The following is a 14,220-nucleotide window of genomic DNA, read 5'->3' as shown; positions in this document are numbered from 1 at the left end:
AGTACAGAGACCACTGTCTGTGTGTTTTTTATTAGGCTTGCATTCAATACCCACTACAAAGACAACAGCCCCTTTTTTATTTAGCCTAACTGATATATAATACAATATAGGCAACCTCTTAAGCCTCAAGCCATTAGCAATTATTAGCAATTATTGCAATTGATATTGAAATCAAATTAAATAAAACCACAGATTATCTTATTGCAGGCCTAATGAACTAACAATGCAATGATGCAAGTCCATATAATATGCTAAATTAATAAAATCATATAATTGGAAATATGGCACAGTTTAGTCCTATTTGATCTGCGCTATGTTTCTCTTTAGGCCTATGGAATTGTCAATTTCTCTAAATTAAAGGGCTTCTCTAAAGGGCATGTGACTGGCCCACAGAAACGTACTAATGTAGAAACCTGGCAACCCAGTGGGCAAGTGTGAAGAGGGGTAATTTAAATATTCTTCCCTGCAGCGCCGCAACTCAGCTCTACGCACCTGTGTGGCACGAGTCAGAATATGAGTATCTTGTCTCAAATAGTTTTTGTTTTGGCTGAAGGATGTAGATGCATGACTTACATGGGAATATGACCAGCTTATCACCCATAACTGGCCAACAAAGTGGTGGAGAGAGAAAATAGAACTGAACTGTGCTATGTGACTTGTGCATCCAAGGTTTTATGCAGAATAATTCCTAATCCAGACATTATCTTTCCCCTCGATCTAATTTATGCCTTCAACTTTCCTACACTAATTCTTATCTACAGTTAACATTAGAGGAATGAGTTAAATTAAGGCTCTCTAGTGCTGGTGTGAGTGTAATGTAATGGAGTAATGGGCTTGTTAAATGGACCTTTGGGGATGTGGATCTTTAGCAAGTGAGTCAGAGCAAGGCCTCTGCGCCAGGGTCATTTAAATTGTTAATAGCTGTTTAAACAGGAGGGGAATATTTTACACACTAACGAGCAACAAGTCAGAAGCATTAGCAGGAAATTATCTCTCTCCTCCTCTTATTTTGGTTAACTGTAATTTTTCCATCTTGAGAGGATGCCACTTTTTCCAATACCCCACATTTTTCTAATTGTACTATTCTTGGTCCTATATATTCAACTTGATGAGATTATTGTGCAGTTAAATATATTATAAACTTTAATGATGCCTAATATGTTGACATTACACAAGTGAGAATCTTACCAACCTACATGGAATCATTAGCTCAGCGATTAACAGCAAATTCAAACTTTAACATGAGCTAAGACAATATCACCGGTGGGACCAATTCACTGTAAGATTTTACAAGTGCTGGCAATTTTGGGATGGAAAGCTTGTCTACAGTTCATTGAGCATGTGGTGATCGTGAAACGCCTGCCACATTAGGGGAGTAGACTGTTATTTGAGAGGCCATCTTTCATTACGCTCTACATTAGCTTTGTTGTTTTTAAACTCAATATTTTGCCCCATTGGCCGCTCAGCAAGAACTTCCCCTTCCAGGTAACTAATGAAGTTTACACAGATCACTGGAAAGCAGGGCTTAAATAAGATGGATGGAAATGTAGATACATGCCAGCGAGTGAGAAATGGAAGGGGAAGATGCAAGACACGCGATAGGAGAGAGTAGAAGAGAAGCCCAACCTCACCCTCCACACCCAGCCACCCATACGCTCCTTTGGGAGGTGTTGTGTACACTGCTAATGGTTCAGTGAGGTGGGGAGAGATCTTAATAGGAGCAACCATTTCTGGTCACACAGCTAAGGGAAATGTTTATCTTTGGGCGCCTCAGACATGCTGTGCTGAAACTAGAATCTCTGTTTTTGTTTTTTTTCCAGGCAACTCAAGGGACTCTTCTCTGGACTGCAATATGCAGATAATAATGCAGATTTTACAATAACACACAATGGCCCAGTATGGACATCCATTGAAAGCGTACCTATTGAGCAGATATGCTGTCTCCAATGTCATTATGTGATTTATTTTTCCTGCAATAGCATATAATGATTTTTAATAGCTAGAATTTCCTTGCTGTCTTGTATAATAGAGTCGTTTAATATATGCAATTGTTTCTGCTCTGGTGTATGTGCCATGTTCTCTAAAGTCTAGCAAGGTCTCTCTCTTGATCAAGGTTGTGCAGACTCAAAGTATTTGAAAACAGTAGCTGTCTCGTTTAGTAAGGTTAATAGAAATTGATGTGATTTTAACAAATCAGCTATGTGTAAAGAAATTCATCTTTTCTTCATTTTTCCTTAGTGACTGCTTACATTTGTCAAGGACAACTGCTTGCTAGTGGTTAGTGGTTACAACCCCTTGGTACAGATAGCGTATAATAGTGGAGTTCGTATTGGATAGAGCACTCCTGGAAACCTTGATGCTGTATCGTTCTTCAGATAGCGCCGGCGCTATACCCTCTACAGCACCCTAGAATGGACAGAAACCTGAATCCACTGTGGTTCTTTTCTTGCCCAGTGAAAGGTAGCTCACTGCTGAGGCTGGTTTTCTTTTCCCTTCCCTTTGTGCATTTATACACCTCTCTGTTACTTAAAGTTGGCCATTCAAGACCCAGGATTCTCTTGCAAAGCATGCCTTAACAGAATGTGTGTAATGCTCTCTTGGTACTTTTGCTAAGATATCATTGGTGGTCTTTTCTCCTACTGCCTCATCCATCTTGTCATGCATTGCAAGCCTTTCCAATAATGCACTTGCCATCAAAAAAAAAAAAAAAACTCTGCTGGTGCAGTGTTTGTCACACTCATTTATTTAAAAAAAAGCCACATCCCTGACAGAGATGGATAGATGTGCTTATTTGTCTCTTTAACAGAAGATTTCCGCTACAACTCCCTTCCTGTTTATCCCTTGTTCTTTTTCAATGGGGATAGGGGAGGGCTTGTATTATTATGGTTATTAATACCTGCACTCAGTCTTTTAATCTGCCCTATTTGTCACATGTGACTGTCTGACTGCACTGTTTAATCTGGGTATCCTTCAATCTGTCTCGTCCCAGATTAGAAATTAATGAAGGCAGGAAGAGACACATTTGAGTCAGTTATAGGCGAGGGGGGTAGAAGGGAAGGGATGAATGGGAGATGAACGTCGCTCATTCGACAGTGCTTTCTTTTTTCTACTTCTCCCTGATCCCCTCTCTCTGTCTCTCTCTCTCTCTCTCTCTCTCTCTCTATCTTTCTCTCCATCTCTCTCTCTCTCTCTCTCTCTCCTCTCTTGTTTAGCTGCCAGATGTAGCCCATTTTTGCGCCGCTCCCCCCAAACAGGCGCTCAGCACGTGGGCCCTTTGGTGTGCGGCACCTGTGTAGTGTAATACAGTCAGCAACTGCGTTGTTTACTCCGGATTTGTTTGGTGCGCTTGAAAGCCTGTCTTTGATCCACGCAAAGATTCTTCACTTCTTTTTCTTTTTTTCCTGATTCTTCCTCTGCCTCCCTCATTTTTAAACGCTAATGCTGTAGCAATATGGTTACATTGATGGCAGCAGTGGGTTTTTTTGGGTAGGGAGGGGCTTATTTGGTTTATCTTTTTGCTTTCTTTTCTCGTCCTTAACCCAAGGGACCAGGAAAATGACAGTGACCACTGACGAGCTTGTCAGGCGCCTTGTTGGGGATGTTTTATAACCACGCGTTAATGTGTTTACATCTACAACTGACGAGAGGCATTTAAAAAAGAATGGCTTAATGAATATTGCATTTGCTTATTGGACCCCACTGGCAGGGTGGATGCTGGGATATTGTTGCCTAGAACTTCCTGGCTATCTACTGCTGCTTTCTAAGATATCTTTCTAAGACAATCGGTGTCACTACATACAGAATATTGCATGCTCACTGTATATAGAATGCATGCTAAGACTGACCAGGTGAATCCAGGAGAAGGATATGATCCCTTATTCATTTCACATTAATTCCACCTCAGCCATGAAGATGTAGTTGAAGGGAAGGAGGCAGCTTATAGGAGGATTTTTAAGACATGATACTACTACTAAGGCATTCTTAGTATTGTGTACACAGTACATGGTACATACAGCAGAGCTGTTTACAAGTAGACAAGTGAACTCATCTCCCATTCTTCTTTGACTCATTGGTTTCATGTCCTTGGATGGATTTTTCGTTGTTACTTTGTCAGCGGTGGACATGTCTCTTTCTCATACTGTGTGTGTTTTCTGATTCTTTCACAGAACAAGTGGGTCAAGAGATTCTTGCTAACCTACACACTGACCGGGAGAAGATCCAGAGAGCCAGAGAAAGGGTGAGTACACACACACACACACGTATATTCTAACAAGTGTTTGCAAGACCGTTGGATGAAGGACCAGGACAAGACATTGATGACACAAAGGCTTTACAGTTGGTTAGCAACATTGACAACATTCACCACTCTCCTCATGAAAGCGTTGCGTGTTTCAGGCTCTGATGCCATCCGTGTGTGATGTCAGATTGGCTAAGTAAACACACAAATGCAGGTCTACACACACAAACATACCACACACACTGCTTCTACGTGCTTACAGCATAGACATACAGTACATTCAAAGGTCTCTGTCAGTAGTATTGTCCTGACTAGATACAGTATGTATCATGTTGCTACAGTCAGTATTAACACTGTATTTAATTCAAAAGTGTGACCAATCGTAAATTTCACAGCTTATTATCTTTATTTTGTTTCATTGGAGGTTAAATGTCGACTGACCCTACTTTGGTATGTTGCATATAGTAAATTCTTGGAATTCGGCCCTTCATGCCTATGCAACGCGCTTGGGGCCACATACTGCTCTCTGGCACACAGTGTGCGTGTGAGACTCCGCGAAAAGACTTCTTCCTTTCACCTGAATGGAGTTAGCTTGGCCAGCTGCCATCTTTCCTCTTCCCACCCCTCCCCACCTTACCTCTCCACACTCCTCTCCACCCTCCCTCTTTCCTTCCCACTTTCCCTCAGAGAGTCCCCCAATCCTGAGCAGTGCCCCTCCTTACATCCAGCCAGCCAAACAGACAGACAGACAGGTAGGCAGAGACAGAAGGGACCGAGCACAGTAAGGGGGCCCGGCCCTGACGGCCCCCTCAACGCAGAATGCTTAAAGATCACAACATGGCAGTGGGCCTTGCGCAGGCAATTTCAAAGGAAATCAAACATCTCCTTTCAAAAAGGTCCACGGTGTCTGCTGAGAGTACCTGCTCTCTCTATATTTTGCTCTCTCTCTCTCTCTCTCTCTCTCTCTCTCTCTCTCTCTCTCTCTCTCTCTCTCTCTCCCCCTTCTTCCCGTGAGTCTTCTATGCTAAACCCCCCTCACCCCCTCCCACACACACACACACATACACACACGCACACAGAGCTTTAAAGGCAGTTTGTGGGGCTAAAGGAAAGTGAGAAAGAAGAAGAAAACCAAGATGTGAAGACACAGGATGGAAGGGTCGGTTAACGGCTCTTTTGCATGAAAGAGATGGAAGATGAAGGAGTTTGAGGGGCATAGTTTTAGCATAAATGCCAACACACAAGCGCACGCACACACACACACAAAACACCCCCATACTCAGCAGGAGGTGTGGCCTTTTGTTTTGCTTTTATGGTACAAATAGAAGTCAATAGCAGGCTTCAGCACTGGGTCAAAGCAGCATGCTCCGAACACTCGACCCCTGACTGGATTATAGAATCTGACTTGACCATCCTTCATTCTAGCTTACAATACTTTATCACCCCACTCAAAGAAGAAAGGCATATTATTCATTGTTCACTTTTCATCCTCAAGAATGAAAGCTTTCCTGTGACTCTTTGCTGAATGCCCTCTTTTGGCTGTTAGAGATTGAAGGGACATGAATTAGAGACTGACATTGTGGACTCATAACAGTAATATATAATAGTTTATCTAAGACGAATGTAGCCTTAAAAGTAACAGAATCAGGATCCAGGATCAGAATCATAGTGACCTTTGCCACATTTTCCATTTCTCTCTTTGGAGTTGTACACTGTGGTTAAACATGGGGTAGAAATGCTTCTCTCTCATTTTCTGCATACAGGGGACAGAAATTACTTTTCACTAATGGAGACTGAACTGTCTTAGGGTGTAGTAAAAAATCAGATTTGAGCGCTAAAATTCAGTGGTATTCCATTTTAAGATGGCAAGAGATTTGGTGAGGGGCTGTAGGGGAGAGAGGAATGGAGAGAAGGAATGATTCAGAGAGAGATGTATTTTAGGCGAAAGTGGGAAGTGTCTAGGGGACAGATCTGTGGGTAGAGGCAGACATCAGGCAACTGCAGGACTTGTTGTCTTTGCCAGAGGGCCCAAACCCCAGGCCCCCCACCTCCCACCCCCCACCCCATACCACATGCATCCTTGGCTCTGGCAACCAGCATCACACCGACCCTGGCTGCCAGAGGGAAGGAAGGAAGGATGGAAGAAAAGGAAGAAAGTAGTAGTGAAGGAGAGAGGGGGAGAGGAACAGGGGGGGAAAAGGGGGCAAGAGAGAGAGCGACTGCGAGATGAACCATATTAAGCAGCGAAAAGAGAGTGATGCTGGAACCTTGGAGAAGAGAGGAAGGGTGGAAGAAGAGACTTGCAGAGGGAAAGTGAGAAATAAAAGACTAGAATAGGTGGATGAAAATCATGAGAAATGTGGGAACATACTGAGTGAGGGTGACTTTATTGGAAATGCAGTTATTATTTCAGAGAGAGTGGGAGAGGGACGACTCCCTGCTGACTCTAGAGAGAAGCTCTCTGTGAAGACTCATCCCTGCACCCCCCACCACCCACTGGAAATGTGACTACAGGTAGACGTTAGTGGCAGCTCACTCAGTGCGGTGTCAGCGTTTTTATACAGACACACGCACACACACCTTGTTGGCAACATCTTTCTGCCGATTCCTTTCCCTCTGAAAGTCCCAGCACCTGAAAAGGGAATGGAAAGAAAACATTTCTGTGACCCCTAGAAAAAAAAACAGAGAGAAGTGAAAGAGAGAAGATGGAGAAAGAAAAAAGGAAAATAGCTGAGGCAATTAGCCCTGAAAAGCTGTGATCATTATTTCAAGTGCGCCTTCAAGGCCTACCTGTGCTTCCTACGTAAGTCAGAAGTAAAGAGCCCTATTTCCTCTCCTCCCGAGACCCCACTAATGTTTCCTCTGCAGCAGGATGAGCTGAAAGGTCACTAGAGTGATATGTCTTTCTAAGTGGGCGAGTGGGAATCTGCCATTGACTATGTTCCACAGTTTCTCTGTTTTTCTACCTATCACATTAGCCGAAACAGCTCCCAACAGCTCTGCTTTATAGACTTCTGATAAATGGTGAAACCAACATGTGTTTTGTGCATGGTGGAGCTATTTGCATCTTTCTAAATCAATCAGCTCTTCAAAAGTGTGTTTGGGAAGGAGGTTTGGGAGGTTTTCTCTCGCCGTTTACTCTAGCTGAAGGTAAAGAAGCAAGCTCATGACCGTAAGATTTCTGGTTCGACTTTCCAAACCAGCGTGGAAAATTTGGGTGGAAGAACTGAAAAAGAAATGTTCACTTGTCCCTTCCTCAACAACTACCACTTATGTACCATTAAGCAAATCACTTCACCCTTAACTGTTCTAGTGGAGTTGCTCCGTGGCCAACAGTACAAGGCTATGCTTGTACTGGGCAGCTGCCACGGTTATGATATTAATAATTGTAATGAGTTAATTTTAATAGCACTTTGCCATCATTTGAATTGGTGTTTTCCTGTAAAAAGTGTGTATATATGTACAACTATCCTTGCCATTAATCCTCCAGGCTGATGCTGTAGTAAGAATGTAATGTGTTCTTAGTCAACTTGCTTGGTTTAATAGTGTTTGCTTCCCTCTCCATCTCCTCTTGCCCTAAGGCCTATTGCACAAACACTGTATTGAGAATTAATGGCATAATAATGTGAAATGGTGGATCAAAAGTTGACTTAATGTATTTTTTTAGTCGATGTTCAAGTTGTCATAGAAGACGTGACATTGTTTTTTCTCTTTAATTTTGACACGCTGTTTCTCTGTAGACTGCGTGTTCAATAACCTTGAGAGTTGTATCACCATGGAAACTTAAACCTGTCTTTCACCGTTTCTGTCCTTCCCACAGCTGAGAGAAACGGACGCCAACTTGGGCAAGAGTTCTCGCATCCTTACCGGCATGCTGAGAAGGTAAGAGGCAGGTAGGGACCCTGTTTCTACTGCACCTCTATGAATGTGGTGTGCTTCACCTGTGCTGTGAGCTTTGCATTGAGTCACTTTTTATTTTTATTTACTTTTTTCTTTTTTAATGCAAAGGCCATTCCACTCCCATACAAGAAATACTTATGTACCCTGCCCAAATGTGTTCAGTTTCATTTCACAACCTGACAGAGACAGAGACATGTAACAAAAACTCAAATGCTCGCGGGAAAAAAACAAATTCATAACAAGCACACACCTCAGTTAGCTGCGGTCACTGGGAGGCCGAGTCTTCACTCCCCAACAGTCTTAACATGCATTGTTTACATATCCAACCATCCCATTCCATCTATGGTTAGTCTTTAACACTGGGTCACTGCTTACCACAAAGAAATGGTTTTCAGGCATTTTTATGCCAAGGCACACACGTGTAAAAAAAAAAAAAAAAAGAAAAACAACACACACCACAGCACATCTCATCTTTTGCTTGAAAATCTCCCACAAAGCCTTTTATGGTGGCCAAAATTGTGTTAACTGGGAGGTTAAAGTATGATTTTAAGCTCATGAAATAAAATTGTAATGAAGTAAACTTCGTTTGGAAATGTAGTAATACATTTTTATTGACTTTCTTGTCATCTGAGCAAAATTGTAACTATTTGAGCACTCCTGAAGCTTTTCCACAGAGGATACCCACCCAAACATTTACTGTCCTCAAGGGTGGAAAGTAACTAAGTAACTTTTTTTTTGTGCTTTACTTTAGTGTTGTGATTTTATGCAACACTTTTTTAAGTGTTTCATAAGTGTTTTAATGTATTTTACTGATGCATCTACATTTCAAAGGAAATATTCTACTTGATACTCCACTGCAATTATCCAGCACCTGCAGTCACTAGTTACCTTCAGGAAAAAACTTTTACTTGAATGGAATTTTTTTTGGTTGACACTTATCAGAGAACTACTCTACCAAGGTGCTGTGATTAGATAAAGAATTTTGGTACTTTTTCCACAACTGAGGTCATGTTTTCTTTGTCACATCTTCTTTTTTTTTATTCTAATGAGTTGTATATTGTGATGATTTGACACTTCTGTCAGGACAACACACATGGTATGAATGCCTCTACTGTTTGTGTAACACCTGTTTATTTTACAAGCAATGCTATTGCTGCTTTGTTCCTGGGTGGACTGGGGAGTCCAGCATAGCATGCTTTACAAAAAGGGCTTGAAAAGACAAGCGTGTACTATACATGCCAACTCTCCATTCTTTTATTCTCCTTGCCTTTGTTTTTCACAAAATACACTTACTGTACCACCCATAGACAACTTGCACTCTCTCTCTTTTTCCCCCTTGCTTGCTTTCTCCCTAGTTCATGCACAAGGAAGCCCCACCAGGCACACAAATACACACACACACACACACACACACACGCACACACCGTAATGTCTTGTCACATCTCCATTTCATAAAGTGCCTGTGTGCCTATCCCTGAACCGTGACGCCACGGTTTTGTTTCTCTCTCCCTCTTTCTTTTTTTTTTCTCCCCGTCGCCCACTGTGGATTTTGATTAAGAGTAATATGTAAATGACACCAACTAAATGTAAAATCCTGGGGCCAGGAAGGAAGTGCCAATTGAAATAGATGCTTCAGTGCCCGTAGACAATTTGGAGGGCGGCTCACGGGGCGGCCGGCAGTTACTAGAGAGAGAAGGCCTGGGCAGGGCTGTTACGCCGACTGTAACCAATATTTCTGCATATGTCTCCATTTTGTCAAGTCTGATTATGGGAGGGGAGGGGGGGGGGGGTCAACTCTCCTGGCATGTCACCCAAAGCTGTCCAGAAATCATTCATCATTCCCCCCCTCCTTCCTTCTCCTCTTCCCTCCTCCCCCTCTGGTGCCGAAGTAAATAACACACACTTATTTCAATATTATCATATTAATGTTAAAGTTCAGCTGTCACCTAATGGGAAGACTTAATCAGACGTAGCATTTTAAGAGGCGAGCTGCCACTCCCGCCCACTCGCCAGCCCCCTCCCCGACGCGCCTTACCTCCTCTGGTTAGCACCCCGCTCAAATCAGGATTTATGAGGGCTTTCCAAAGCGGGGGCCCGGCTGCAAGCCTCTTCCACTGCCGCCCGCCTTTCTGCTTGACGGGAGCACCACTACATACACCCCCCCCTTCCCCACCCCACCCCCCGTCCCCTCTTTCTTCCTTTCCTTTACAAAAACAATATTTTTTTTTCTCCCCGTTTATTCAGTGTTTGAATAAAAGAAAGTGTGTTTTGTTGTAAGGCTGTGGGGTTGGGGCGTCAACTCTGAAGTCATTTATAACCAGGGACAGAGAGGACTGAGAGACAAAAGTGAGTTGCAGGATGGTTCCATGATTACACCCCTCCTTCCCCCTGCCCCTCCCCATCACCCTCCCCCTGTTTGGCAATTCTTCCTCATTTCCCCATTCATTTCATTATTTGCTCCCCTGGTTTTCATGCCTTTGATTAATAGTACATTTGTGTACGATGTCAGGGCAATTGTAGTTTCTTTTTACTGTTTGTTTTCTTGGGGGGTGGGGGCGGGGGGGGTTACTTTGTTATTCTCCACTTGTTTGTCTCAACTGTCTGTAGTGTATTGCTTTAAGTCTACCAGCAGTGTGTGAAAAACATATAGTATTATGTGCAAATGAGGGAGCAAGGTAAATCTCTCCTGCTGTGTATTGTAACCTCAGCGCTTACGGACACAAAGCAGAGATGGGCACAAATACTCATTCACCCCCAGGTTAATGGACCGCTCATCTTTTGTGTGGTTATTTTTGGAAAAACTCACCATGCCTGAACTAAAGAGAGGCTTTTTTATTTGAATGTATCAAGTAAAGCCAAACTGGAAGGCAAATGTTTTATTTTTGCCCAAGCCAAGAGCATTTGGGGAATTGAATTATATCAATAATACAGAGAGAAAGATTTTATTTTTTGCCATTACATGACCGCTGTAGCCATTGGAAATATAATTAGTGATATGTTTTTAAGATGATTTTGAACAATGGAAATTCTGGCCTCGACCCATGCCTACTCAAATGTGAATGTTTCATAATGATGATGAAGTATGTTTGAAGCATTTAAATCTATTGCCAACATAGGAGAAATGGAGCCCTTTTCACATTGGCAGTGTAGTTTCTCTACACTCACACCTCTCGTTGAAGGGTCCCCATGGTCTGGTGGCTATCACCCCAGCTGAGCAACAATTAGACACTCATTAAGCTAGCTGTCATGGTTCAAGGGAGCCAATTAACTTAAAGACTCTGTGAATATCACTTGTTGTAAGAAGCATTCAGAGATACACACATCTCAAATAGCTGTTGCTTTGTTTAAAAAGAATTTTTCACAAAATTCTGACTGTTTGAGTCATCTATGCCAATGATGGTAATTAAGAAGAACAAAAAACTGCATACACTAGATGGTGTGGGTTGGCTGCATCTTGAGTTTATACTAGTCCCACAAACTTTGCCTCTGTCTGACATGTCAGTGTTTCTCATTTACTCAGTGATTGTCGTTGGTCTAGCGGTGGGCTTCCAGAGGCATCTACTCCTGTTAAATTATTCATCCGATCATCTGAAGTCCTGAGGGTTTTAATTATATTGTCACGGGTGCAGTGATCTCATTAAGGTTTAAAGGAAAACATAATATTATTAAAAGTCATAATATCAATCATACTCATCAACGAGTGCTACAATTGACAACATACACTTAAAATGCTTTCTTTTAATGCCTATTTAGACAGTGTTGCTCCACCAGTTCTTTTATACCAGAACCTTAAAAAAGTGTTGGAGGGATTCGGTAACAGTGCAACCTTTGTTGAGTTTTCTCATCCACTCTGGTTGGCTCTATTCTTCATTCACAGAATCAGATCTTTTCAAATGGAGAAAAACACATTCTGCATGTGATTGAGAGAACATTTGAGACATTGTAGAATGGTCCTCTTATTGAAATAGAAACACTAAACCTTTCTAATATGAATGCTGTGTATCTGAGGGGAAAATCTGCTTTAAAATAAAATTGACATACAATTCCCATGACCAAAGACAGTGTAGTCTAGATGTGTGCACACAAGCAAGTATCTGCCAAAGTTAGAAACAATAGAGCTAAGATTTTAGTGTGAGACCTGTGGTATGTATACATTTTAGCATTCAGGATTGTTAAGTCTACAAACTCAAGCAAGAATTGAATCCCCAAATCACTCACTGTCGACAGAATAGCTCTAGAACGTTCTGCTTGATGACATCAAAGGCCTGAGTCTTTAATGTCACCTTTCTAGTTTTTGAAGAGACTTGTTCTTGTTCACAAATATTGGGTGAACTCTGTTTGATGGAGTTTGATGGAGGTGTGGGTGGGTTACGGGCTGCCTTGGGACGGGACACAGCTCAGGGTGTGGATCACCATGTCTGATTAGAGAGGCCACAGACCTTTTGATTAGGCATCTGTTATCACCGTTTTCATGGCACACTGACACTACAGATCCTCTCACTAGAAACAAAATGGCCCTGTGACTTTGGCCTAGCTGAAGCAAGCTGTAGCATGAGCCTTCCTGCTGCTGCACTGCAAACATCTCAGCCACCTCACCCACCACAGTCAGAACAGTTGGGAATGGGATGCAGCTCCAGACCCAGTTAGGACCACTGGGGTTCCTGGCAGCTTCATGGAAGGAGGGGGCACAGTGAAGGGCAATGAAGGAGGGAGGACGAAGGGGGGAGGAGGTGTATTTTGAAGCAGAGGGGTTGTCTGCTCTCGCTGGCAGCTGATCCCGCATGCAGGTGGTCGACTCAGTCGCCAGGCAGATCAAAAAGTCAAGGCCCCGGGTGGACCTCCCTTTGAAATGGGAATGGGGCCGAGATATCAGACAGAAAACATAAGCAAGCTCCCAGCCACAGAACAGCTCCATATTCATGGCTGAGACTGGCAGTAGCGGCGGGCAGGCAGGACGGACAGAGCCTCAGCCTTCAGAGGAGGGCTCGCGCACGCTCTGGACACTGATTAAGAGATCAGCCCCTGGGCCTGGGCGAGGATGATACAGTAGCTCGCAAGCTAGCACAGCCGCACTATCACCAACACACTAGCTTGCTTTCTTGAGACATGTCCTGACAAGGTGGGCTGATGTGGCCAAGTCCATCTTTCTAATTTTACTCAGTAGTTACAGATGCCAAATTCATTGAAACGCTGATGAGGGCTTAGTGCTGAAACGCATTTGGTGTTGACTGCTGCTGTGCAAATAAAGAGGCATTAGCCTAATTTACACTTTTGTGAGTGCAGACATCCTTTTGCATAGCCAAATTCATTGAAAGCACAGCTAACTGCACACAGAGCATCCCATTAAATCCTGTTACACTGTTGATCTTTACTCTTGCTGCAATGGAAAATAAAGCCATTCTTATGACTACTTGGCAAAAGCAACTTATATACAGCTCATCCTCACCCTATAGGAAAACCAAAGGTTGCCTGGTCTCCCTTTGCCTTTTGATTCAATGGAAAGTGGATTTATGACTTAGGTTTGTAAGAGGAAAGAATAAGAAAAAAAAAAGAATAAGTGTGGCTGTTTTTGCTTGTTTGCTTGTCCCATTAAACTGACATTTGCAAACAATGTCAGGAGGGAAGAGATGAAAGTGCTTGGCCCCAGAAAAGCATCTGCAATAGGGGACTTCTGATCTCTCTAAGATCTCCAAGTTTAGCCTCTTTCCCTTAGTATTGGCTAATATGATCTCTCTCTCTCTCTCTCTCTCTCTCTCTCTCTCTCTCTCTCTCTCTGGAATATTAACTACTGGGATATGTAGGTCACATAATTAATGGAATTCAACTCCACCAGTGGGCTGTGGTGGGATGCAAATGGATGGGAGTCTTGGGGCCCTCTTGAAGTCTTGTTGTGAAGTTGAACAAAAAGATTCGATTTTTTTTAATTGAAGCTGAAAGATAGAACAAATTATAGTTCCGCTGTTTTTTTTTTCCCTCCTCCTTTGCCTTCTTCCCCTTCTTTTATTTATTTGTGTTGCCCTTTTTTAGTGTGGTAGCAGAGGAAAGGCCTCATTACAACGCTGGGGGAGTCAAGGGAGTGAGCC

At 42.8% G+C, this 14,220-nt stretch overlaps 1 protein-coding gene across 1 annotated transcript in view; it reads left to right on the top strand.

Moving 5' to 3' along the window:
• The window catches only part of LOC139643164 (vesicle transport through interaction with t-SNAREs homolog 1A-like), a 60,085-nt gene that overhangs the window by 9,641 nt on the left and 36,224 nt on the right, over nt 1-14,220 (top strand). The window contains exons 2-3 of the mRNA XM_071518338.1: nt 4,167-4,237; nt 8,058-8,119. Coding sequence (XP_071374439.1) covers nt 4,167-4,237; nt 8,058-8,119 — 133 coding nt within the window. The remainder of the gene's footprint in view (nt 1-4,166; nt 4,238-8,057; nt 8,120-14,220) is intronic.

The sequence above is a fragment of the Centroberyx affinis genome, unplaced genomic scaffold, assembly GCF_046629955.1.
Source record: "Centroberyx affinis isolate AG114_WGS23_722 - 3 ecotype Tasmania unplaced genomic scaffold, CSIRO-AGI_Caff_v1 ptg000566l_1, whole genome shotgun sequence".
In the NCBI taxonomy this organism is placed as follows: domain Eukaryota; kingdom Metazoa; phylum Chordata; class Actinopteri; order Beryciformes; family Berycidae; genus Centroberyx; species Centroberyx affinis.
The sequence above is the reverse complement of the archived record's forward strand: the minus strand, read 5'-3'. Positions and strand labels throughout refer to the sequence as shown.